We start from the raw sequence: 27,384 nt of genomic DNA, 5'->3' as shown, positions 1-27,384 counted from the left end.
CATTTCTGTGGTGAAGGGTTTCTTGACACCGGATGCACTTCGGAATGTTCGGAGAGGGAAGGTGATAGGAAAGACAGGTTTGAAAGTAAAGGTGACTTTTACAATGCGGGATCAACTTTAAAATAGGCATAACATAATTTCCTTAGAATGGTAGAGGAGATAAAAAGTTTTGCAAAACTGCAAAGCAAGACCTGCGCCCTTCCCTAAAGCCCGCACACTCAGGGTTGAGGGTAGAGGCTGCTGGAGGACGCCCAGCTCGTACTGCGCATGCCCGCTTTCCAACCCAATCCAGAGAAACGGGGAGTCCTTTTCTCCTGGTTTTCAAGGCAGCCGTAAAAGAGGGCGGGCAGTTGGCGCTGAACGGCAGAATGCGAAGCTTCGTGATTGGTCCAATCTGGGAGGCCCGGGAGCCGCTGAGAGTCGTGTGCTACTGTTTTTCATCCAGTAAGTGCCCCCTGAGTACAGCTGAGGAAGATGCTGTTCCAATTTGATATCCCATTTAAATTTTTCAGTTTCAACAACCTGCCGTGATTGATGCTGGATAAAACCCGCCCCCTGAGGGTGGCGCGAATAAATCGGTGGCCCATTCTTTCCGGCCGGGGCCGCCGCTTTCTAGGTTGAGAACTTCCCTAAAGCCCGGAGGGAGGAGCCGGAGCGGGACCCGCCGTCCTCGCAGAGCCGCGCATGCTCCGTCTCCCAGCGCGCGGCGCGGGCTGCAGGGAACAGTGTCCGCTTCCTCGCGAGGCTCGGCCTCTGGGGCCCGCTGGCGGCGGCGGCCTAGGGAGGCGCGGCGGCCGGTGGGCAGGTGAGAGCGCTCGCGTCTCAGGCGGACAGGCCGGCTTTCTGCGCGGCCCGAGAGAGGGGCGGGTGGCTTAGGAGGTGCCTCCTGCGCCGGCTCGGGAAGGTCACAGGGTCCTTTCCGTAGGATATTTGGGGGCGGGGATAAGGAGGCAGCCGGCTCCTTAGAAAGCTGAAGCCGAGCTTTGAAAAAGTTCTAGGCAGTAAATTCTCGTCGGAGGCGGGACTGGGTGGCGAGGGCGTGTCCCAGTGTCGCCGGCCGAGCTCCGGGTGCGGCGCCGCCTCAGCCTCCCGGCCGCCCGGCGCCGGGTGGAAAAGGTGTCGCGCGAGAGCGCTCAGTGCGCCTGCGCCGCCGCCTCCAGCCCGACGGGACCCGACGGGCACCCCTTCCCGGTGGGTCTGCGGCTCTCTAGGGGGCGCCCTCGGACGCGGGGCACTGGCGTCGGAACTGGGACAGCCAGCCCGGTAGTGCCGCCTGTGGACGACGCAGGCCTCGGCGCCCTGGAGGTTATGGGGTCGAAGCCCTTCCGAGGCGGCGGCCTCCGGAGGCCATGCCCGCCTTTCTCTCCAAGGGGACCGTGCCCGGGATCCTGCTGCTGTTTCTCAGGGCTCTCCGTCCTGGCGGTGTCTTCATTGTTTGACAGCTTATCCATACTTTATATAGACTGTGTACCATATAGGGCGTCCTCAAAAACTGCATCACACTAACGAAATGACTCCTTGCTGTACGTTCTTTTAAATTTTGAAAGTGAACTGTATGTTAATAAACTACAGACTTTATCATCATTCGGAGCATGTGTATGTTTTTGGGGGACACCCTGTATATGTATACTATCTAATTTATATATACTAACTGTACATGTATACGTGTGTGTGTATAGATAGCTATGTGTGTGTGTGTATATATATATATATCACTGCTGAGTTAATAGATACAGTAGTGACCAAGGCAGGCATGGTCCCTGCCCACATGGAGCTCATATCGCAGTGATAGGAAAATAAACAATAAAAAGTCCATTGATAAATGAGCAAGGCATTTCCAGATTCTCCTAGGTTGGGTTACCTGGGAAGCAGGCTTTGAGGAGACTTGAGGGCAGGGCATTATTAGGAAGGACTTTTGGATCATTAGGAAGAACGGAAGCAGGACTGGGTGGATAGGCAACACTGAGCTGCAGTGCAGTCCCGGGGAAGGCCTCCACCTGTCCCACAGGAACACTGGTGTCCGGCGCGCCCTTCAAAGTTGTCCCACGTTGGAGAGAAGGGCTAAGGCTTTTTACCCCTGCGTTGATGGGATCTATTCCTGGGAAGAGGGTGTAACATCAGCTCTCCTTAGCCTAGTCAGCCCTGGAGGGGGTCTGAGGGCTGGCCGGGCTCTCCTGGGAGCTGAGGTAGTGTCTCATTCTTAAGGTGGGTTAGGGTGGCACATCACAGCACTCACCACAGAGGTAGAGCTTTGAAGGTAATAGCGAAACCTTCAGAGTGGGCACTGAGAGAAAGGCCCTCTGAGCAGGTACCATCTGAACTAACAGCTGAAACAGAATGAGCCTCCTTGTGTAGGACAAAGGGAACAAGACCCTACTTTCCACTGTGCACGGAGAACATGGCAGAAAAAACCAATGACTGCTATCTTGTGTTCTAGTGGGTGACAGTTACCAGGTTTTACAGATATTGACTCCCTGCTGTAACTAAAGATGGAATAAGTAAAAATGGATTGAGACTAATTCAGAGGAAGATAGAGAAGATGAGAAGTAGAGTTTTGAAAAATTAGTCAACTTGGTAAAGACTTTTAATCTATACGGTATTTTTTTCCTTCTATACAGCATTTAATTGTCTTGTTAGGATTGAACCTTTCCTTTCTCAAGCCTATATTCCCTGTGGGGACGGGAGCCATGCCTTATTCATCTTGGTAGTCTTTCCCCCCACCCCTAGCCTAATGTCTTGCTAATACCTAAAGACACTAAGTAAACATTTGAATAAAATTAATCGCACACATATTTGAAGTGAAAATTGATAATCCCTAAATGATATAAACACTAAATATGACTGTATTTGGATCTATCTTTACAGTATTCCCCAGTTTTATAAGTTATAACCAAGTACTAGTTGAAATATTAGATAATATACAGTAGCTTTAGTCAAACAGGAATCTCTAGAGGTGCCTATTTTTATATATGATTTGTATTAAAGATAATGTACTGCCAATAATAGCTGCCCTGTATTGAATATTTCCCACATATTAGACGCTGTACTAATAAGTATATATGTACTAATTTTCATTATGTAGCCCTATATTACAAATTATAAAATTGAGGCAGTAAAGAAGTAATTTGCCCAAGATCTAAACCAATGTGGGGTGGAGGTTAGAACTTGAGTCCCATCATTATTCAAAGCCTCATCGCACTAGGACTGTCGTATTTAATCATTAGGCAACTTGAACTTTATTAAGTTTTACCAGAGAAACAAATATGAAATTAATCACCAACTTTGCTGATTTGCTCTTCCCTTGAGTTTTCCTTTTTGACAATTTGCTTTTCCAGCTCTTACTTTAGGAGCTTGTCCCTTATCTTTCCTATAATACTGTGGAATCTGATTATAGGTCCACCTTACTCTAATCAAAAGAGCCCCCAAAGACCTCAGAACCTCTCTCTTAAGAATCTGGATATTTTTATTGACATCTAGGCTAAGTGAAACTGCCCAGAGAAGTGGGCCTCCTTCATGGGGACCACTTCCCTTAGCCGTATCAGTCCTTTCCTGTTCCTGCAATACTCCAGGTTGATCCCAGTGATATTTTTTTGTTTTTAATAGCTAATAATCACCAAGTTTAGACTAAGTGTCACAAATTGTGCTAACTGCACAACCACCTCGTGGTAAGGAAGTCATTACTCATTTTACAAATGATGAAACTGAGGCATAGTGAGGTTAAGTGACTCATCCAAGGTCACACAGCCAGTTGTAAAGTGGTAAGGTAGAGGTTGAAAGCCCAGAATTCCACAGCTCATCTCCTTAACCACTATAGGACAGTGCATTCTTACTAAAATGGTGAGTTCTCCTTTACTTTCTGACACCGGTATGTAGGAACTAGATCCTGATGGACTTTTTATGCTCTACTAAGAAATTTAGACTACACTTTCTAGTCAAAATGTCACCGAAGGCCTTTAAGCAAAGCAGAAACATGATCACATTTGTTCAATTTTTTTTTTTGCAAAAGAGCTGTGTTAATAGTGTGGAGAATGGATTAGAGGGGAGTAGAAGAGAGCAGTGGTTCTCAAACTTTAGCTTCAGAATGACCTAAAAAATTTATTAAATCATAGATTATTGGACCTCACCCTAGAGTTTCTGATTCAGTAGTCAGGAGTAGCCCAAGAATCTGCATTTCTAATTAAGTGCCCAGCTGATGCTATTGCTACTGAGGAGGGGACCACACTTTGAGAACCACTGGACTAGAATTAGCCAGGAGATCATGTGAGGTAATGAGGACTGAGGCTATGGAGAGAAGTTACATAAAATAAATGCATGTCAAGTCGCAGGGTAGAGCCCACTGTATACAGATTTCTGAATTGAATGGCTTGGCAGGTAATGCCTTTTTTTTTTTTTCCAACAAAACAGGAAACACAGATTGAATAGCAGTTTGGAAAGGAAAGATTCATTTTTACATGAAATGAGTTTAGACTGTGGGCAGTTAGGTAAAGGTGAACAGTAGCAGTTGGCTATATGAGTCTAAGCTGGAGATGAAGATGCAGGAGTCATTAGTGGATGTGTTATAGTAGAAGCTTTGGATGTGAATGAGACCACCCAGGAAACAAGAACAAGGGGCAAGAATACCAAGGACAGATCTTTAATAAGGGTAAATAGGTGGATGGAAACTGGGGAGCCATTAAAGGAGACTGAAACTGAATAGACGAGAATCTCAAGTACTTAAGGAGTTTCAAGAACACATCAAAATGCTGAGAAAGATCAAATAAGGGAAGAGATTGGTGATCTTTATAGTCAGAGCAGTTTCCATGGAGAATGGAATGAAAGCAGTTACCTTGGGTTTGAAGATGGAAGTGGGAAGTGATTCTAGAAAAAGATGTGTTATTTGAAAGGAATCAGATTCTATAATAGCTGGAAAGGAGACTGATAAAAGGCAGCTGCTTTAGGGAATTTGTTCTTGGTTCTTTTCAGTGGAGAAAAATGGTCAGGTTATGCAAAGGAGGAAGATCCATTACCAGTGGGAGGTGAAGGAAACTAGGGGATAGAGGGGTTAACAATATGTGGACAGAGTAGAAAGTGGCACTGACTGGATCATAGGTAACAGCAGTACAGGTTCTTCCTCTGACACAGCGAGGAAGGAAGTTAAGATGAGAGCTGAGATGGATAGGTTTTTACATGTGAGGATGGGAAATTGAGAGTGATCTACAGAAACAAAGGTGCAGAGTAAAATAGAAATCTCGAAAGTAATGAATATAGAAATCGGCCCTGTAGAGATTCAGAGCTGACCAGGGGTACCTAAAGTCCCTGCTGTAGCTTCATGGGCCCAGCCAGCTGCATGTTGAATCTGGAACAGTCTGACTATCTGCATGATACCTGCTCTCCTTCCCCCCCACCAACCCCCAGCATCCAATGGCAGCCAGGTATAAAAACAGTGAAGGGATAGAAAGATTTTCATACAATTCTATAAACTTTATAAACACTAAAAACTATAAATAGCACGTCAACCTTTCTGATAAGCCACAGTCTGCCAGTAAACTGATTTTCTCCTCCTCATTAGTTACTAATCACTCATTGTTCACATTTTGGATTGCCAACTATTAGTAAAGTTCCCATATAAAACTCATGATGCTTTCAGTATATTATTTATTTATAAATACACTGATTACATGGTAATGGAGGAGGGGGATAGCAGAACCATAAAATACTTATGCATAATTGTACTGACCTTCACTGTACTCTAACTACTACTGACATGCTTCTGACTAGGCTGTGTTGTCAGCAGCCCAGCTACTGAGTGTAGGTCAAGTTGACCATGAATGGTAGGGTGGGGAAGTGGTTGGATTTTGCTGAATGGAAACTGTAGAACTCAGGTATGATCCATTTAGTTCATCAGGAGTTGACAGTAATGTTTTTGGTCTGTGTATTTGTACAAGACCAGGCAAGTTCAACAAAACTGTTATTTTAAGTGATGTATTTAGGAGGGGAAAGGAAACTTGTTCTCTTAGCATTTCAGTTGAATAGGCATGAGACAATATTCAGTCCTTCTTAATATGTGTACACACACAAAATTGCAAAAATTTGAACTGCCCTATTAAAAATTGATAAAAAGAACTATTTTTAGCATCAGTGATTGGAATTCAGAAATGAAGAATTCATAAATACCTAAAACAAACTTTGTCGTTGTAAAATAAAAGGCATACAATTTCAATAAACCTTATCAGATATCACAATCACAGGAGCGAGGTTACTTAATTGTTTAATAATCTATCTAGTGTTCTCTTCATGATTATATCACATTGGGTGGAAGTTTTTAGGTGTAATTATTTTTTCAAATATTTGAAGCAAAGCAGCAATGAAGACATAAAAAAGAATCTACCTAACACTGGGTCCAAAAGACCAGCAGAGGGCGCCCAGCAAGCCCAGTAGGCAAAGTGAGAACCTTTCACAGAATATTTCCTGCATTTAGGTTTTGTGAATCTAATTTAGTAATGCCAATAGCAACATGTGGTGGTTTTACTTGACATGATGCTACATAGAAAGAGTAATATGATAGCTAGGGTCAAGGCATTTAGAATTTTCTAGGAAGCCTAATTGTCTTTGTCTTTCACCTTACTGTGTGGTGCTTTCACCACAAAAACCTTCATTTAGGTTGGAATGTAACAAGTTGGAGTAAGCCTGTCAGAGGCCTTAGTGGTAGAAACTGAAGGGATAATAATCTCTGTAATACAAATTAGCAGGGGGGGTTGCTTTTCTAGGCACAGTAATACCTTACTTAACTTGAGAGAATATTTATGGTCAGAAGCATGTATCTCAGTGTTTTCCTTTCTTGGCCTTTATATTTATATGTACTCGAAAAGATTACAATATTTCAGTGAGGTGGAGATATAACAAGCTTCTCGCCATTCTGTTCGTTCATCTCTTGCTGTTTATTCTTTACTAAGAACCAAGCTAAAGAAAACTGAACTAAAATTAGCCCAGCTAATCTCAATTATTCATAGGTCTCAGATGTATGTTTGGAGGATAATACTCTTTTCCCCTCTCATTTTGGACAAAGTGACACAAGATTACAATTAACCTCTTATATGCCTGACATAAGAATCAGAAGGACATGCCAGGCTTACTGCACTGGAGAGTTGACCTCAGTGACCCTCACAAGCATGCACCAAGCACCATGCACTTCTCGTCCGCCGTCATGCACTGGGAATTCTGACTGAGATACTTACTGTTAACTTTTGAAAGTTGCTTAATGGAATATCAGCCAAGACCTTTAGGACTCTGAAATCTAAGTCGATAGCCACAATTAACTGGCATTAATCTTGGAATCAATCATTTAGTATTGCCTCATTTCTAAAGCAGTCTCATAAAATTGCTATGAAAACAAAACAAAATAAAAAGTATTAAACTTCTGAATAATGCAAGGTATATATTTTTGAAAGAAGAGTAGAAGAAAGCATAATCTTTGTTAAGATTGCTTCTAACATTTTCTAAACTTAACAAAAGGCACTTCAATGTATAAAACCATAAGTATCTACTTCCTATTTTACTTATCTAAATTTCACTAATTTCATTTGTTTGGGTTTCCTCCATATTTCTAAAAGAGTCCCATATCTTCTGTTTTTGTTTGTTCAGGAGTGTATTTAAAGAAGAGTCAGGAAAGATAAGGAAAGGGGAGTCACAGGTATATTGCAGGAGGGTAAGAAGAGGAAAAGTATCTTCCTGCTGTCATTTCTGTTGCTGCTTTACTCCAAAAAAAGCCAATGAATGAACAACAAGCACTAACTTACCTTAGGGACCAACCTGTCACTGCTCATCAAGTCTGACCATTTTGAGCACATCCTTGAGAAATGTTTGTTTTAAAATAGTTCCATACCACTTTGAATGACTTGCTAAGTGTTTTGGGGAAAGTACCATCTCAAGATAAATTCTATTTAGCTTAACTTTCCATTCCTACATTGGATTTCCCAGTCTCCTTGCTGCTCAGTACCATGAACCTTTGCAAGAGTCAGGGTTTTAAAAACCTTGTAAGTTTATTTGAAAAATGAGTTGGTAAGAAATCAGGTTGGTCTTTCTATTGTCCTTAGAAGCAACATATAGAAGCTCTTAGCCTAGGCTCTGGAGTGTTTACAAGAACATTTATTGCCATAGCATATTTAGCAATAAAACACTGGAAAGAAATCTCAAATTTCTGTCAATCAGTGATCTGTCAAATTAGGATATCTCCATACACTAAAGCTGTACAGCTATTAAAAATCATAATGAAAATTTATATTCTTGGGAAAAAAGATTACAAAACAGCATGTATATTATGATCACATTTTTGTTACAACCAAAAAGATTATAGATGTGTTTAGCTTTCTTTTCTTATTTCTATATTTTCTAACTTTAAAAAGTAAGTCTGTATTATATTTATTAGAAAAGGACAGTGATGCGAATGTTCATTTTGAAAAACATCTCTCAGAAGAATTGAAAAGAAAAAAGGAGTTAAGTCAAAATTGTATCTCTAAAATGTATAAAAAGCACCACATGCCCTTGCCAGTTTGCTCAGTGGTTAGAGTGTTGGCCTGAGGCAGGTTGAAGGGTCCCAGGTTCGATTCCCGCAAAGGGCACGTGCCTCGGTTGCAGGCTCCATCCTTGGCCTCAGTCAAGGCAACCAATCTATGTCTCTCTCACTCATCAACGTTTCTCTCCCCCTCTCTCTCTCTCTCTCTCTCTCTCTTCCACTGTCTTTGAAAAGCAATGGAAAAAATATCCTCGGGTGAGGATTAAAAAGAATTAAATTAAAATAAAATATAATATAAAATAAATTAAAAATATACATATATAAAATAATAATAAAATAAAATCTCCACAAGCGGATATGAACAAAACAAGGAACACATTACCTCACTGACTACATCAAATGTCAAATTTCAAACCTTTGTTGTCTTTTTTTTTTTTAAACTAACAATAAGCCTTATTTAGCAGAGTCCATTGTGTCTAGTTCTGGGAAGTTGGTTATTTAGGCAATAGAATACATGTAATGTGCTGGAAAGCTATTAAATGAAAGAAACTAAATAAAATTAAGGTTACTATGTTATTTTAAGAGTTCTAATTCCATCTTGCTTGGTGGAAATGGGCTGTTACGGTGTGAAAACTCAGTGTACTCATGTGGGCTAAAAGTGAAGACTCTAAAAGTACTTTGTAAAGTAAAAAGTTTCATCACCCTGATCCTAATCATTTTCCAAGCCTCTCAAAGGACAACAGTATAATCGTCAGAAAATAATTACCTGCTCTCTCACCCCCATTAGCCAAATCAATATGTGAGATATGGAGAATTTGAGGAAATGGTGGCTTGTGGGCATTGAGTAAACATTTAAGTAATCATTAAATCAGTCCCAACATCATTTATTAACCAGAAAGTGGTGTTACTAGGCCTCAGTGATATTTGGCAAATAATGAGTTTTCAACCAAAATAGATGCTGATTCCCAGGCTTAACTAAACCTAAATCTAGAAAAAGATGCATAGATCCTTAATCCATTGTTACGATGAATAAGAATAGACGGTTAAACACAGCATAAAGAAAATGGAAGCCTCCTTTGCCTTTAACCCATGAATGACTCAAAGGTTTGTTGAGTGCAGGGAGCTAACTTGAGTTAGCTAATCTGAGGCTCTTCTCCAGGAAGGTTGAGAGTACATCACATTACTGTGATTTACATGGAGAAAACAGTATCACTTTCCCAGACATTGCTTTAACAGATTGTAGTTTAGTTTGTTCTGCGTTTTAGTTATTGAGTATCTCAACTTTATTATTATAACCTTTTATCAAAATGCCTTTCTTTTCTAGAAACTTTCCTAAAAGTTTATAATTCATGAAAAAGTTTACAATTCAACTCAATATTCAACTAATACTGAGTTGTTAGTGATCATGGAGAAGTGAACTGTGATTAACAAAAATGCTACCTATTAAAAGTACTTTGACTTGATAGCCATAGGTTGAGAGTGACAGATGCTAAAGTCACCTTAGGTATTGAGGAGACTAGATATGAATGACAGTATCTTTCAAACCTTCAATTCAAGGTACTTTGTAGACAAAAATGCCACATATCATTCGACACAAGCCAGTGACTTTGGTGTAGCACCTGTCCCTCCTTTCCTCTAGGAAGTAACCATTACAATAGTTCTTCCCTCTATTCTCCAAATCACCCAGTGCCTCCCCTATTTATCCTTAAATCTCAGGTGCTCCAAAGGCTTTTGCATAGTGGGCTTCAGTGAAATTTAATCATGATAGTTATCTGTGATTGGCTTTCTCCAAAGATAGGACATAAGCATGTTAATAAAAGGTATGGTTTCTAAAGGTTGCACAAAGTGTGAAGGATACTAAAGTACTATAGAAAAAGAAAAGGCCATAAAATACTTCCAGTTACAAAGTAGGCCATGTTTTCTCCATCTAGTAGTTTAAGTTGAGCAACAAAGTCCTTATAAAATATGAATATGGACCTTGGGGAGAAATGGTTTCTAATGCTGGGAATAATATATGTATGTCGATATTAACTCCTAAGCTTTCTGATTATTTTTAACATATATTCACAGAGCACAAAGACAGTTCAGGTATTTAGCTCATTCGTACTATATTTTAGTCTTAACTAAAGAGAAGGAATAAGTAAAAATTGTGTTCAGACATTTTTCTAATGGTATTCACACAAAATTACTATAAGGGATTTCTTGATACCAAAACTCATATGCATGCAATTGAACCCAATTCTTGATATATCCCATAGAAGATGAAGCAATCCTTATTGTTCTGTGCTCAGAAAATAACTTGGAAAGTGGTCCCTTATCTTCACAAGTTTGTAAGCTAATCACTAAAGCCTCATGAGTGTCCCTGAAGTAGAAAAGCATAAGGAGTCTTTAGAGGTCTAGACTCAAGTTCCCAAAGCCAGCTGATCATCAGAAACAGACTTCCAGGGCCTTGCTCCACACTTTCCAAATCAAAGGCAGACAAAAAATCTCTTTTCAATACTAACTAGCTTTATAACTTCAAGCAATTTACTAGCCCCAATTTCTTCATGTAAATGGAGTTAACAGTAACCCCTGTAGGGGAGAGTTATTACTAATAAGGGTAAACAGTCTAAAATGCAGTTGTTCCTCACATAAATGTGGAAATGGTATTAATTCATCCTAGTTCATAGAGTTCAAGCCATAATTTTTTGACTGCAGTTGGAATCCATGAATGACTGTCCCAGTCTCAGTTGAAACACCATCACTTAATCCTGTCAAAACATAGAATCTAAATTTTTATTGCATATTTAAGGAAATTTTATAAAAAAAAATTATATTCATGCATGAGTGACTGAAAAGATTGATATAACTCTCCCAGCAGGTAATGGTGCTCCTTTACAATTGTTGACTAAAAGTTTAGTAATGCTTTATAGGTTTCCCAAGCCTAACTTCCTGCTATCTCTTTAGATCTATAACATACCTCAAAAGTTAATTAACATTATAGTATATTGTAACTAAAAATGTTTTAACAGTCAGCTTTTATTAGAGTGCAATATTCTGCTTGTGGTGGTTTATAGATGTAATTTGAAGGATTATTTTTGTTTGTTCTTTCGCTTTTAACTGTTACCTTTTCTTAGGTTCACTGATGCTGAAGTACTATGAGCTTTCAGAGCTTCTGGAGAGACTACAAAGTTCTGGTTGTTATGGTACCTTTAATTGGGCTCATACATTTGGGGTGGCACAGAATCAAAAGCAGCCCTGTTTTCCAAGTACCTAGCAAGGACAACGTTCCTGAGCCAGATAGTCTGGCACTTGCAAGTCTTCAGAAGGACCACATCCAAAAGAAGTAGCAGGATTGCATTCTTCAGGTAAGTTGATTTAATCTGTAACCAAATAGTGTGTTCCTGCAAAATGGTATGTTCCAACAATGGGAAACCTTATCTTTTAAAAAGTATAGAATTCTGACAAAAAGAGCTGAAATTGGTAAGTTACCTGTTGATTTTATTATCCACAGTCAAAATATTATTCTGTAGTTGCTTCTAGAAAAGTTTCTTCCACAGAGACTTGCTACTTACCTGGCAGATCCATTTGGATGAAAAGAGAAAGGACGTTCAGTCCATTACTTGTCCTGTCCTTTTCGCTAGCAGTGTCACCAAGATCTTGAATGTATACAAAAGAGCAGTTGTCTCCTTGCCATAAATCCATTCCAGAGCATGCAAATCTGTAACTTGCAAAAGGTTCTTTTCTTTATTATTATCCTGTTTTTTCCAAGACAAAACTAACTGTATTCATTCCTTAGTATCTAATGTTTTAGCTTCAAAATAATTTGTTATTTTTGAGAGTCACCAACACTTTCAGTGATTTCTTTCTTTCTCATTTTATAAAGATATTAGTAGCCAGAAGATGTGGGGAGGATTAGTTGTAGGACATCAAAACTGAAAATCACTGATTGATAGGGTAAAACTACAGAAAATTAGCTCTGACTGTAGCCAGATATTTAAAACATGGTTTGTTCTTTGATTCAGTGTGCTGTAAAACTTCTACAGCTAAACATCAACTATACATTGGAGTCTCTGCAGTAGGAATACTAACAGTTACCTTGTTTTCATAGGTATTAATAAGCAGGATTTGATATAAATGTACTTCTTTTGAGACCTAAGGTTTCCAAGCAAACCAAAGTAATAAGGAAAAACCCTCACATTAGATCTTGATATAACAATAAGAACACTTGGGACTTCTTTAGAACTCAGACCAAGTTCTATGAGTTTTGTAATGTAGCATTTCTCTTCTAGAAGCATATCATATTCAAGTAACTGTACTGTGAGCTTTCTAGCTGTGTTGTTGTGCCTTCCAAAATCATTGAAATGTCAGCACTTTTTCTTGTAGGGATTCATTGAAGAATAAAGGAATGAATGTTTAGTCTAAGTTGATTTACATTTCTCATTTTCTTGAGGCTGTGCCAGTTAGTAGTTTCTTTCTCTAAAGAGGGAACAGAGCATTAAAATAAATTATTAAACTGCAGTCTATAAGATGTTTTGGAATTATTTCTCTAAAATGTTTTATTTTTATTTCCTATAGAAAGAAGCAGCTTTGAATCTGAGCTTGATATTGAAAGAAGAAATGAAAAACACCAGTTGGATTAGAAAGAACTGGCTTCTTGTAGCTGGGGTTTCTTTCATAGGTGTCCATCTTGGAACATACTTTATACAGAGGGCTGCAAAACAGTCTGTAAAATCTCAGTCTGGAGACAAACAAAAGAGTATCAGAGAATGAAGTAAAATTAAAATTTGGAATTACTAATATGTCATTAAATCATTACATGCTGATTAGCTTCATAAACATGAAGCTATTTAATTTTATAACCACAATGCTGTGTATTCAGACTGTCATTCCTGAAGAATACTTTTTTAAAATGTTAAATAGAAAACTATGGTTAACAAAATAAAAGCTATCTTCACAAATTACCACCTGAAGTGAGATGTCTCGTTTGGAAGCTAAAAAGCCATCACTGTGTAAAAGTGAACCACTGACAAGTGAGAGAGTCAGGGCCACCCTTTCTGTCTTGAAAGGAATCATAACCTCGTGCTATGGCCCTTCTGGGAGGCTGAAGCAACTACACAACAGCCTTGGAGGCTCTGTGTGCACAACCTCACAGTCGTCAGCCCTGCTCGCCAACCTTTCCGTCACTCACCCCATTTTAAAGATCCTAACAACTTCCGTGCAGAATCATGTTTCGTGCTTCAGTGATTGTGGTTTGTTCACAGCCATTCTTTGCTGCAACCTGATTGAAAATGTTCAGAGACTAGACTTGACACCCACCACTGTCATTAAATTAAATAAGCAACTTTTGAGCCTCTGCACCAGTTACCTCAAGTCTGAGGTCTGTGGTTGTCGAATCCCAGTTGACTTTAGTAGTACTCAGACCCTCCTTTGTTTGGTATGCAGTATATTAACAAGTAAGCCTGCCTGTATGCTCACCAGAAAGGAAATAGACCACATCAGTACTCTGATTCTGAGAGCCTTTTTGCTTACAATTCCAGAAAACACTGAAGACCACATCATTTTAGGAAGGAGTATAATTGTACCTTTAAAGGGTCAAAGAGTTCTAGACTCTACTGTGTTGCCTGGCATACTTATTGAAATGTCAGAAGTTCAGCTGAGGAAGATACTGCCTATCAAAAAATCAGATTCCCTCAAGGTGGCACTCTTTTGTGTGTCTTTATCTGGAGACCTTTCTGATACTGGAGAAGGAACTGTGGTGGTCAATTATGGGGTTTCTCTTGAAAATGCAGTTCTGGACCAGTTGCTTAACCTAGGAAGGCAGCTAGTTAGTGATCACATAGATCTTGTCTTGTGCCAAAAAGTTATACACCCATCTCTGAAACAGCTTCTCAGCATGCATCGTGTTATTGCCATAGACAGAGTTGGAGTGGCTCTGATGGAACCCTTGAGTAAAGTGACAGGTAAAAACACTCAGCTTTTGCCCCTTAGAGTTAATAAATCACACTTTTTTTGAGCAGAGATATTCTTGGTGTGTGTCAATGTTAACATCTTGAAAAATTTTAGAAGCCGCCAACCTCACAGCATATGTGACTATAATTTCTGGCAGCAAGCGTTTCTGAAAAAGATCCTGTATTATGCACTTATTAAAGACTGAGCGATTATGGCTGTTTTCTGTGTATTGCCAGGTCTAAAATGTACTACATTCTGTCATAGTCTAAAACTTCACTCAAATATATTACAGGTAACTGGGAAGACTAACATCCTCATAATCATAAGGTCTTTCACACCTTACACAAAATTATTCTACTTGAGTTTTACAAAGCTCTTAAGTCATATAATTCAGAAGGTAATTTTGCAGCTAGAATATTCCCTTTTCTTTACTCTTATATAACTCCAGCAAACAACTGTACTTCTGCCTAAATAGTGATTCCTAATTAAGGATGTATGTGTCACACTGTGATGTCAGTGTGTGTGTGTTGTTCTAGTTTAAAATATTTCCAGCTGAGCTTGAGAAGCAGGAACATCTTTTATTTTCAGAGCTTACAGCAGGCCTGATACACAGTAGGTGTTCTAAAATGTTAGTAACAAAGAAATAATAGGCAAAAATTCACTGTATTTCACAAACTCAGTAAATTAAAAGCAGATGTGAGATTGACATTTACCTATTAGAGCCAAAGAATAACAACAAACTGAAGATTTCCTGATTTGAGCTACTTTTTAATATTCCTTAACTGCATTAACAATCAGTCAGAAACATGGTCATTTTATTCTGATTGATTGTAATTTTTAAGTTATTAGGTAAACCATTGTTAAAGTTCACTAATTTTTCTCATTTTAAATCATCAAAAAAGAGTACTATGCATGTCAAGTATTGAATGCATAACATCTCTGGGTTACTGCCCTATCTTTGTAGGACTGTCAAATGATTGTCAAAGAGGAAATTATTAAATAATGAAAATAATTCTCTAATTCATTGTTGATATGGGTCAAACTCACATACTTAAATATTTGCTGGCTTTTCATGAATCAGGTAATTTCTGTTATGAATATTAGTTATTACAGATTAGTCAGTATGAAGCATTTTCCCATAAAAACAATATAAGTGGGCATTGAGTTTCCACATCAGTCCACAGTTGTTATTTATCCCACATGCAATTAGAACATAGTATTAATAGCTAGAGCTTTAGTCCTAGGTCTCAGGATAAGAGACCTTTTGAGACAAAGGTAAAATATGTTTTGGGCTAATTCATCTTCCAGGGTATATCTTGGTTAACGTTACCTTCTTTCTCCCACTCTAACAAAATTCCTCTTTATTGATGGTCTGGGTTGAATAGTGGAGTGATTATGCATGGGGCAGGTAGTGGAGTCACTGCATGGGTGATGTGTGTGTGAAGCTTGTTATGGCTTACAAAGCATTTTTAACATTCGGTTTATTTGTGAAGTAGACATTATTCCCATTTTAACTCATGGGGAAGCCCACCCTGAAAAGTGGCATGAGTGACTTATTCCACATCCAGTAGCTGATGAGCAATAAAGTCAGATCCTCTCACTATAGATTGTCGTGTACACCAAGTGAAATTATACAAGATGTAGGCTTTTGATTTTCCCTTAAATTTTAGATCACTCAAGTATTCTTTATTCTTTGAAGCTTCAGAAGTCTTGAAGAAAGGATATTCAAAGAAGTGAAGTTGCTCAGTGATTATTTTCTGGTCTCTTATAAATTTTTTGAGCTGGAAACGTTCTAGACGTTATTGTTTTAACTTCGTTGGTGTGAGGGAGGAAACTGGCCCCAAGGAGTGCATTGCTCAGTTACAGTTTTAAGGTTAAGACTTCAGACTTGCTTTGTTATTTCTTATAGGAGTTTGGTGTCATTTCTTATGTAACTTCCACTACATTTTAGAGATTTTGGAACCTTCCAGTCCTAGCTTATTCTATTTTTATTAACTTGTATTTTGTAAAATTTTACCTGTGCAGGAGGACAGGCAAAATAATATATCAAAGAATGACAAATGCAATTCGAATGTTACGTATTTTATTTTTACATAATTTAGGAAGCTGTTTACATATAAACAGTTGCTAGGCAAAAAATAAATTAAAAAAATCTGTACACTAAGTAGAGCCCAATACAGCTATTTGGATAGGTTAATTTGTGTGTTTTAAGGTAAAGATGATAATGCCTTTTAAAAACAATAGTCTGTGCTTTCACCCTATTCAGATTAGCGGGGTTCTTATTTTGGATCTGTAATCCGTGAATGGGCTTCCAGAGTTTCTGGACTCTCAGAAAATGTATGCAAAATTTTGTGTTCCTTTTTCTAGAGAGTACAAAATAGCTTCAGAAGTATGTTCTAAGAAGTCCATGAACTAAAAGAACCTCAGCTTTACTTCATTTGTATATTGTTTTAATAGCAGAATACTGCTTATTTCTTAGGTCTAAGAAGATGTATCTTGTTCTTTATCCTGTATGTCATATTTTAAATGATATGCTTGTGGGGCTTACATTGGCTAGGAAAAAAATATTATCATTTTAAATGATTGTATATTCCATCTTCACTCATATGTTTTGTGTTTTCTAAACTTTAAAAAATAGGAACACAGCCTATTGGTTCTCTCAGCTCAATCTCTCCTAGTAGTTATGGAAGTGTGAAGGATTGGTCCACTGCAAAATTTGGCTCCAAGTGGTTTTTTCATCTCATTCCAAATGAAGCAACTGTCTGCAGCTTGCTTCTCTGCAACAGAAATGACACTGTCTGGGATGAGCTGAAGGTAGGTAATGAACTTTGACTTCCATATCTAGGGGCTGAGGCAGGGATTAAATAGTTATTCAGAAAGGTGTAATTTTTTTCACATGGGTGAGCTGTGCTTTTCTCCCCCCATAACTTCCCTATGTGATATAGAGAGCAAAAACAATAAAAATGAGAGAACTAAAGTCACAAGTAGACACTACTGTCGACCTGGCATATGTTACCATTTATTATTTCTAGTATTTATAAATAATCTAAAAGTCCTTAACATATGACCTTTCCTTAAGAAATTAACTTGAATTATGTCCTCTTTGATGCTAAATGTGTATGAATAATTCACTTAGATAATGAGTTCCCCAGGAATACCCATCATCCACCTCTTAATAGAGTTTGGTGTTCTCTGCCAGCAATAACACATGCACCACAAGGAAAGTGCTAACCTATGCTGTTGGTCACAAGCTTGAAGATTCATGTATGCTCAAGGTTATAGCCTTGGTAAATATTAAAGGTCTATGTGTTGTGGTTTTTTATTACTGCTGGGTTGTAGCTGTATTATTTCCATAGCAACTTGAAATAAATTTTGTATGAATTATTCAGCTAATTTATTTAGACTAAACTGATTCATTTGTGAATCTCAATTTGCAGAGCTAAGTATATATATGAAAGACGATATTAATCTAGTCCATGAAAACAAACATTTGGCTAAGATGTTTTTCTTTAATTTCTAATCTTTATTATTCCAAAATGTACTCATCACATTATAACCTTGGAAACACAGGTTTTGTTCTTTTGCAATTGAAATCAGACTCTGAGTTTACTATTTAAGTTGCCTTGAGAACATGGCTATATTTCTTTGTGTATCTGATGTCACTGTCTGATTTTAATGATTTCTTTGTCTTGCAGCTCACATGTCAGACAGCACTGCATGTTTTGCAGTTAACAATCAAAGAACCCTGTGTTTTGTTGGGAGGTGGCTGTACTGAAACTCACTTGGCAGCATATATCAGACACAAGGTAGGTTTGATAGTCCTTCTCAGATTTTCTCAGTTCTCAGCAGTATTCATCTTATGAGATAAGCCAAACCAGAATACCCTGGAGCCTTTAACGCTTAATTTCTCTGTAGTCTGTATCAGATATTGTATTGGAAAACACTTGAGGAAAATAGCACTTGCAAATATAAGGTAATATCTTTATCACAATTATTATTATTAATATAACCTATTACCAAATGATCACTTTCTTTGGGTGTTATCTAAATATTGCATGTTGAAATGTTAATGGGAGTTGTCATGTTAGAGATCCCAACTGCTGTGTATAATAGTAATTGATATTCACAAGGAAAGTGTTAAAATTTTGCAAAATACTTCAATACTTTCTGGATCATCAAGAAAAGACTTAATTTTATTTTTTAAAGCATTCCAAATATTACATTCTATTATAATTTTTAAACTGGTATCCATTTATGATAAATATTTTTTCTGTCAAAAAGAATCTTTTTTATTAATCTAGGAAACCATTTCGTAACAATAGATAAATTTAGTGCATTACAGTTTTGACTAATTATTTCATGTATACTGACCTACTTTATTTGAAAGTGGATACAAACAGCTATGTGTTTTTTAGATATTTGCAGTTGATTCTTTGGTTGGTCAGGAGTGTTATCAAGAGACTGCAGAGCTTCTAGTGGATGACTGGGACTGGAGAGAGTATAAACGTTTTTTATAGACAAGCCCCATACTACTTCATCAAATAATTTAAAATCTATGTGATGATAAAGCCCATTCATGAAAAGTTATCAGAATATCTATTATGGGAAACAAAATCAGTGCCAACCTCTGAATGCTGAATAGACAATAATATAGTCTGCAAATGGGACTGAGTAAACTAGGAAAAGTTCTTTGGAGGAGGGAGGTATCTTGAGTAGGATTTTGAGGAAACAATACAGCAGTGAAACTATGGGTGCCCTAGTTGGTGTGGATCAGTTGGTTGGAGCATTGTTCCAGCACCAAAGGGTCCCAGGTCCAATTTCTAGTCAGGGCATATGCCCAGGTTTCAGGTTCGATCCCCAGCCGGGCATGTACGGAACGCAACCGATTGATGTTTCTCATGTCGATATTTCTCTCTCTCTTTCTCCCTTCCTCTCTCTCTAAAACCAATAAAGAACATACTTTTTAAAAGTTTTTTTTTAAATTATGGGAAAATAATATGCATTAGAGATGATCTCATCTGGTTCAAACCTCCTGGGTAAAAAAGAAAAAAATGTGGTAACTGTTTTTAAGTAGTTAGGGTATGGATTTTTAACAATCATTCAGTTATTAGTTTGCCAGTATATTACTTTTTTTTCTTTCATGGAATTTCTGGAATAAACTTTTTAGCATGGTGGAACCAAAAAACAATTTAAAGTCATTTTAATTTAAAAAAAGAATATTTTAGAAACATTAATGTAAAAATTGCACACATTCCTAAATGGATTTTATCTTAGTAATATGCATGTTCTCATTTTAAACAACTCTCAAACATTTTGCCAAATATAAATAAATACTTCGTTTGGACATTAGACTTCAGGAATTCTTTCTGTGTATAGTAACTATAATATAAGCATTATGCCTTTTTTTCATATATCAGGGAGGCACTAGTGGGCAGTCATTCAGAATACATTGATTATGTGGTTTATTCTGATTTATTCATCCTGATAACATGACTGGCAACATACATTTTTATTATAAACAACCAGGTGATGGCATTATAGCCTGGCCAGCTGACTCATATATGCCCACTAGCATAGTGCCAAACCCCTAAGTAAATTGAAAGTTAATAGTACCTTTATGAATAAGGGTTTTATCAAGTATTCTCTTTTTCAGAAACATTTTTATAACATTAATTGCTCTGTATATGTTTTTAATTGTTTCATTACTCTTTAGACCTTTAATGACCCAGAAAGCATTCTGAAAGATGGTGGGTGTACTCAAACAGAACTTCGACTAATTACTGAAGCATTTTGCAGTGCGCTGGAATCTCTCACTGGCTCTTTAGAACATGATGGAGGTGAAATTCTCACTGACATGAAGTATGGACACTTTTGGTCAGTTCAGGCAGATTCTCCCTCTGTTGCTAACTGGCCAGATTTGCTTTCAAGATGCGGCTGCGGACTGCACAGCAGCCGGGAAGAACTCAGCTGGTCTTTCTTAAGGAGCGCTCGGCAGCCCTTTGCACCACAACCGTGCTGTCCACGTGAAGCTCCGGGCTCAGCCGACAGCCTGACCTTGGACTGTTTCACTGCTAAGCTTAGTGGCCTACAGGTGGCTGTGGAGACAGCCAATTTGATTTTGGATCTTTCATACGTTATTGAAGATAAAAACTGATAGAAGGGAATGGCATGTTTATATTACAAAAAAAAACCCCAAACTAGTCAGGTGTTAATTAAGAAATATTGAATGTATTTGTTCTCTTTGCATTTTTGGATAAATGATTCACAAAATTATAGGTTTACTTATATAAGGAAAAAAGGTAGGATTTTTGAATACAAATACCATACAATAATAAAAATGTGAAGCATTTTTAAAGATACTGCAGTTATCGTAAGGATTCCAGTTATCTTAAGGTACCACTGCATGCTGCTCTAAATTTTTGCTGTTGTTCTTTTGACATCATTCTAAGAACATAAATAAAAAAATATCTAATCTATCCTAATCTATGCCTTAGTTTGTATATATTCATTATAGATATTTTCAGTTAATAAAATTAGATTTCAAAATACCACAAAGCATCCAGCACATATTGCTCAATCAGAAGAAGTTCTCAAACTGCACATTTAGCAAAATTCAGTGTTCTTTATCTGAGACTGTATTTATTCAGTGTTTAGGTAATTGATGTAGAGCTTGGTCTACCAGCAATTGCTAGTTTTTATCACAGTTCTTCATTTTTGTTATTTTTAGAAAATGGATGATTACGAAAAAAATAGATTTATGTAGTAACTAAGCAGCATAGTGGAAAAGTTATTTCTCTAGTTCAGTCAGTAGTACGAAAAAGAAACTAGAACAGATACTGATGTTTCACCAAGGAATGTAATTTGATTTTTATGCAAATGCAAGATGTACTGATAAATTGAAGAAGAAATACAGAATCCAGTTAAAGGATTAAGTGTGGAGCTGTAACATGCTAAATTAGCCTTTAGGAAAACATTTTGAAAATTTTTGGAAAATTGGACAACCTGAGAATCAATGATCAGGTCTACAGCCATGACAGAGGAAGATATTTTTAAGCAATTTCCTCAAATAATCTTGCAATCGAAAAGAATTTTTACCCTAAGCCAAAGAAAAAATTGCATTACAAACTCACAGCAATGCAGTATAATATATATATATATATATATATATTTAAAAAATCAGCTATGCCTCTAGCTTCATAAAATGCTTATCTAAAATTTTACGTCTTTTATTATTAGAGTCAAACAGAAGGGCAGTGTGGTAGGCAGCCTCTAAGACGGCCCCCCGTGATCCTACCTCCTGGTTTTCAGGCCCTGGCATAATCCCCTACCGTTAGGTGTGGGCTGGATGTAGTGACTCCTTTGAGTCTCCATTTCCAGCCTTTGTGAACAGAAATTTCTTATTGCAGTTATTCATGCCTGATCCATCATTATTTGTTGGGAGTGTTAGACAGGTTACTTGTCTCATTAACTTCATGGGTCTTCAGATGGAGAGGAACTGCTCCAGGAGCTGTACTTAAAGAATCATACCTGAGGAGCTTCACCCACCCTGATCTGATTTCAGTGATGAGATTTTGGGCTTCGAGCTGATGTTGCAACGCCATGAGACTTTTGGAAATCTGCTATGCCTCAAGGGTGTGAATGTTTTTGCTTGTAGTCTCTAAGATGGCTGCCAATGTTCTCTCCTCCTGGTTGCCCATCCTTTGGGTGTGGGAGGGACCTAATGACTAGCTTTTAATGAGTAGAATACAGCAGAAGTGATAAGGATGTTACTTCTGATATTAGATTGTAAAAACATGGGCTTCTCTCTTGATCTCTCACTTGCTCACTCAGACGGAGGCCAGCTACCAGGTTGAGAACTGCCCTATGGAGAGGTCCACATATTGCAAGGGGCTGAGGGAGGCTTCCAGCCAGCAGCCCACAAGGAATTGAACCCTACCAACAGCCCCAGAGGGAATTTGGAAGTAGATCCTCCCTAGTGAAACCTTAAGATGAGTGTAGCCCCTGCCAGAGCAGGCACATGAGAGGCCCTGAAGCAGAGGATCTATAGATAAGCCATAAAATAATTATCAACATTATGTTGTAATAGAACATTTGACAAATATGAATCAGACACATACACACAAACACATAAAAGAAAAATAAAGTCAAATGCAGTCCTACTACTCAGAGAGAATCACTGTTTACATTTTAAATGCATCTTTTCAGTTTGTTTTCTGTATAAAAAGAAAAGTAATATTAAAATTATATATACCACTGGCTAGATGATCAGTTCCTTGAGGTCAGGGACTGTGAACAAATCTTTTTTTTTTTTTTTTTTTTTAACCTCTAATACCACTGAGTATTGTGTCTGGCAAACAAAAAGAGGTGAACTGGACATCTTATTGAGGCCGCAGTGGTAGCAGCCGCTCTTTGAGTCTCGCCATGCCACCCAAGGTTTACAAGAAGAAGAAAGATGCTGGAAAGCTGGCCAAGAAAGACAAAGACCCAGTGAAGCACAAAGCTCAAGTAATTTACACCAGAAACACCAAAGGCGGGGATACCTCACCTGGTAGTGAAGGTACTTGAACAGGTCCCACCAGCTGTACATTTTGAAAAATAAAACTTTATTAAATCAAAAAAAAAAAAAAAAAAAGAAGAAGACCACTAACACTCCTCCAAATGAAATGACAGCACTTCAAAAAAAACCACAGGGCTAAGATAGGGTGTTTATTGTAAGTATTTCCTCGGTGTGAATTTTTATTATTATTTATTTCCACAATGTTCCATACATAAAATTATAGTAAAAAGATGACTATAAACAGCTATACCCCTCCATTTCTATGATCAGCACACTGCATTACAGTAAACCAAGTTTGTATTCCACCATCAAGTATGGTTCTCCCATTATTTCACTTTGTGATGGATCATTAAGAATATCTTCAAATCCAGCCGTCTCATCATTACCCCTCAAAATATCCAGTGAAAGGTATGAGTCTGGAAGAAATGGAAGATACTGAACCTGCTGCACTGCCTTGAATTCCATTTGTAATTTTAGTGGAGCAAACAGACCCCGGATGTTTCTCAGTGTGGAAAAACTCATTTTATCTTGGTTGAGCTGGAAATTTTTTTCTGATAATTCAAGCGGATGACTGGCCAAAAATTCATTTTTCACACAAGAAAAACCTTTTCCAAGAAGATCATGACTTTCAAAAGGCCCACTTGCTGAAATTTCACTAACTGCAATACTGTCCTTTAGCTAAGATCCAACTTCTCTAGTATCCATCTTCAGCTTGCTCTGGAAACAGTCCCTCAGCTCCCTTACCCAGCCAGCCCCACCACTCACTTCCATTTCCCTCAATGTGAATTTTTAATAGATTGTTTCATTGCTTTACATCCCTCCTAGGCCACTATTTATTAAGGTACTGTTTTTCCACTGCTTTTAGTGCACCTAGTCTACTCAATTATCTCTCCAACAAAAGGCTTGATCTACATGTAGGAATAGTTTTCAGGGATTGCATTCTGTTGTATGAGTATTACTATGTTCTTAATAAAGGGGCAAATACATCTATTTGTAATCCAAAAATACAGGCTAACATTGGATTAGATACTTCTAAACTCAAATTTTGTAGGTGAGTGGTGGTAATTTCCAAGGATTATGGGATACCAAAGTTACTAAGTGGAAACACTTAACTACATGAAAAAATTATAAAGATATCAGATTTTCAAACTTGCCTTTTCCTTTAGATTAAGAGATAGATTTATTTAGACAGCTGAAACAGGGCACTGTAAGAGATGTTTAGTCTCCTTGACTATTCCCCAAAGACTTTCAGAAAGGAATGACCTAACCAATCTGATGTTTTGACAGGGCCTGCACTGATTATAAGAGAGATTTTTGTACTTGATACACTTAAATAATAACCTACATGATTAATGTGACTGCAAACAATATTGGTTTATTTTAAGTTATCCAAAGAGCAGTTCAACAATGTAAGAATGCAGACTATGATGGATCTTACAGAGGTACCTACAGTTTCTCTTATATCGTGTGAATGCCTAACTAGGTTTGATTATACAAACTAAATGAATTCAAGGATACCTATGATAATAAAAGATACTAACAATATGTAATTTAAATATCCTGTGGGAAATACTTCACTAATGGTTGATTTAAAATGTCTAAAATAGGAGATTCTCTAATATAGTACAAATGGAAGAATTAAGGAATTGGTGGTATTTATAAGACCACATAAGTATTTTGGCTTAAAAGGCTTTTGCATTCGCATTAGTTGTCCAGTTTTTTCCATGCTGCCAAAATCCTAACCTCTTTTGATTAATGAGATGCTAATCCTGTTGGACTCCTATGGTTCAGTAAACTTTAATGCTGTGAGTCACACAAAAGTCTGGAGCAGCTGTCACTGATTTCATTCTCTTCTGCATTCTCCCTTTTCCCTTTTTGGAGCCATCAGGGTTTCCTGTTCTGTCTCCAGAAGAACCACATCATGCAATATTCAGACCTCAATCTTACTGGAAGTCACAGAACAGTGCCCGAGGCTTAACTTAGTTGCTGGTTTTTTCTTGTCATTTATTTCTGTCAAAATGAGCTCCTCTGATACTATTTTCGAGATGTTTCATCCCATATTTTACCATCCGAGTTTGAATAATGACTTTCTTGAACTGTTAAGGAAGTGGTTTTAAAAATTATTTACAACTACAGCCTGGTGAATATAGTCAATAATATTGTAATAACTGTATTATGTATTGCATCACGTGGGTACAATATCAAGGGGAACACTTTGTAAAGTATATGGTTGTCTAATCACTATGCTGTACATACAAAATAATATTGAATGTAAGCTGTAATTTTAAAACTTTTTTAAAAACTACAAAAGCAATGTCTGTTTAAAAAAAATTATTTGTAGTATTTTCTGGTAAGGATTGTACACAACTTCAGGAAACACAAATTTATAAAAAATATCAACGTGATGGAGGTGAAATTCTCACTGACATGAAGTCCATACTTTTGGTCAGTTCAGGCAGGTCCTCCCTCTGTTGTTAACTGGCCAGTTTTGATTTCAAGATGTGTCTGTGGACTGCACAGTAGCCGGGAAGAACTCAGCTACTATGTTGCTTTATAGCATTTCTTTTTCCTAATATGTCATGAACATCATAAATATGTACAATCACACATTCTACTACTACATCATTTGTAATGCCTGAAGAAATTTTAGTTGTAGAGTTTATACCATAATTGAGTCAATGACCTTTTATTAGTATGCCCTTAGGCTGTTTTCAATTTTCGTATTAATATAAACAAAAATGCAGTGAACATCTTATAGTTATCATTTTCCTACAGCCTTTTTTATTTCCTCAGGATGAATAAATAGAAGTAAGATTTCTGAGTCCAAGTGTATTTAAAACGGAAAGGCTATTGATACCTATATAGTCTGTCATCCAGAAATGTATCAATATACTCCAACCACAGTGTGTAAAGTGCTCATTTTTCTGAGCTTTGGCCAACACTAGTTATTGTCTTTGCCAATGTAATAGCTAAAAATAGACTTCTTTTATAATTTAAAGGTAGATACATTTTTGTACATTGTTGGCCATGTATTCCTTCTTTAGGAAAAGGCCTTATAAGTTTTCTATCAGAAGTTCATCTTCTTAATATACATTTTTCTATTTTTATTATTATTATTATTATTTCCATTGCTTTTCGGAGAAAATGGGAGGGAGGGAGGGAGGGAAACATCAATGTGAAAGAGAACACATGGATTGGTTGCCTCCCGCACACACCCCCCATCAGGCCCGGGGATTGAGCCTGCAACCAAGGTATGTACCCTTGGCTGGAATCAAACCCAGGACTGTTCGGTCCTCAGGGCGACGCCCTAACCACTAAACAAACTGGCTAGGGCAATAGGTGTGAACTCAAATAGAAATAGAGGACCAAAGTCAACTTGTTAAATTTTAGTGTTACAGCTTCAACCTTATTTCTTCAACAAATAATGGCAGGAGAAAAAGATAGAAGGGCCAAGGGGCTTATTGATTAAATGAGACTTAAGCGGCACAGTCATCAAATGCAATGCGTGGACCCTGATTGGATCCTAAACCCAAAGCTCACTGGAAAAGACAATCACAAGGCAATGAGGAAAATTATCATACTGAATCACTATTTGATAATATTAAAGTACTTTTTACATTTATTTTAGTAATGATAATGGTATCATGGTCTTTATCTAAAAGAGGTGTGTGTGCATGTCTACTGAAGTCTTTACAGATAAAATATGATGTCTGGGGTTTGCATTAAAATCATATAGTGAGAGGAAAGATAAAATAAGTGGGGTATAAATGAAACAAGATTGGACATCTATTGACAAATGTTGAAACTGTGATGAGTTCATGAGGGTTCGTTATACTGTATCTTCTACTTCTGTATCTGTTTGAAAAGTGTAAAATATTTTGCTATCACAAGCAGTAACAATTCATGTAAGTTCAAATGATTCAATATTAGAAAATGTTTTTCTTTTAAATTATCGAAAGCCATGTTAATTCTATCACAAATCTGAAATCTTTGACATGAGAATATTTATAGAGCATGCATTAAAATTTCTGCCTCTAAGTGCCTTTATAGTTTCTAAAGTTCAAAAGAACATTTCTGATCACGTTGGCCCAATGCAGATGGAAATAAACATTGAAAAGTGGAGTTATGATTGAGAGATCTTCAAAAGGTCTTAAAATGATTAAGCTCCCAAGCAAGCAGAATTTAATTTAATTTTGCACCTATTGATTGGAGAATTGAAATATGAAAGGGGATTTTAGAAAAGGTTCACTCTGAGAACATCTGAACTCTGAAATGTCATCAACAATAATTGTTTATCTCATCAAAGTATTTGTCCCAGCCTTCCTTTAGATAGCGGCTTCTACTTGAGCACTTAAAATAAATAACCCAAATTTCATTAACTCTATTTTTTTGAAGAGCACACCTA

General features: G+C 37.5%; 3 protein-coding genes and 1 pseudogene across 3 annotated transcripts; 3 read left to right on the top strand and 1 right to left on the bottom strand.

Moving 5' to 3' along the window:
• The first annotated feature begins 490 nt into the window (after positions 1-490).
• LOC148092720 (uncharacterized) lies at positions 491-11,838 on the top strand. Its single transcript, XM_087818866.1, has 2 exons — positions 491-805; positions 11,608-11,838. The coding sequence occupies exon 2, from the start codon at positions 11,629-11,631 to the stop codon at positions 11,818-11,820; it is 192 nt and encodes a 63-aa protein (XP_087674992.1). The 5' UTR covers positions 491-805; positions 11,608-11,628; the 3' UTR covers positions 11,821-11,838.
• Positions 11,839-13,090: 1,252 nt separating this feature from the next.
• Positions 13,091-13,434, top strand: LOC148092719 (uncharacterized). The gene has a single exon (XM_087818867.1). It carries the CDS (start codon positions 13,091-13,093, stop codon positions 13,241-13,243), a length of 153 nt encoding a protein of 50 aa, XP_087674993.1. The 3' UTR covers positions 13,244-13,434.
• Positions 13,435-13,448: 14 nt separating this feature from the next.
• Positions 13,449-20,904, top strand: MKKS (MKKS centrosomal shuttling protein). Its single transcript, XM_016212023.2, has 4 exons — positions 13,449-14,433; positions 17,061-17,236; positions 18,118-18,228; positions 20,136-20,904. Exons 1-4 carry the CDS (start codon positions 13,449-13,451, stop codon positions 20,574-20,576), a joined length of 1,713 nt encoding a protein of 570 aa, XP_016067509.2. The 3' UTR covers positions 20,577-20,904.
• A 2,354-nt stretch (positions 20,905-23,258) lies between these two features.
• Positions 23,259-23,748, bottom strand: LOC107536289 (proteasome maturation protein pseudogene; annotated as a pseudogene).
• Positions 23,749-27,384: the final 3,636 nt, after the last annotated feature.

The sequence above is a fragment of the Miniopterus natalensis genome, chromosome 7, assembly GCF_054644295.1.
Source record: "Miniopterus natalensis isolate mMinNat1 chromosome 7, mMinNat1.hap1, whole genome shotgun sequence".
Taxonomy (NCBI): domain Eukaryota; kingdom Metazoa; phylum Chordata; class Mammalia; order Chiroptera; family Miniopteridae; genus Miniopterus; species Miniopterus natalensis.
This window is presented reverse-complemented; position numbering and strand designations above follow the sequence as displayed.

Excerpts from the sequence above, each read along its gene's own strand:
- LOC148092720 (XM_087818866.1), top strand. The coding sequence starts at position 11,629 with ATGAGCTTTCAGAGCTTCTGGAGAGACTACAAAGTTCTGGTTGTTATG.
- LOC148092719 (XM_087818867.1), top strand. The coding sequence starts at position 13,091 with ATGAAAAACACCAGTTGGATTAGAAAGAACTGGCTTCTTGTAGCTGGG.
- MKKS (XM_016212023.2), top strand. The coding sequence starts at position 13,449 with ATGTCTCGTTTGGAAGCTAAAAAGCCATCACTGTGTAAAAGTGAACCA. Across the intron at positions 14,434-17,060 it reads ACCCTTGAGTAAAGTGACAG|GAACACAGCCTATTGGTTCT; the intron begins GTAAAAACACTC and ends TTTAAAAAATAG. Across the intron at positions 18,229-20,135 it reads CAGCATATATCAGACACAAG|ACCTTTAATGACCCAGAAAG; the intron begins GTAGGTTTGATA and ends ATTACTCTTTAG.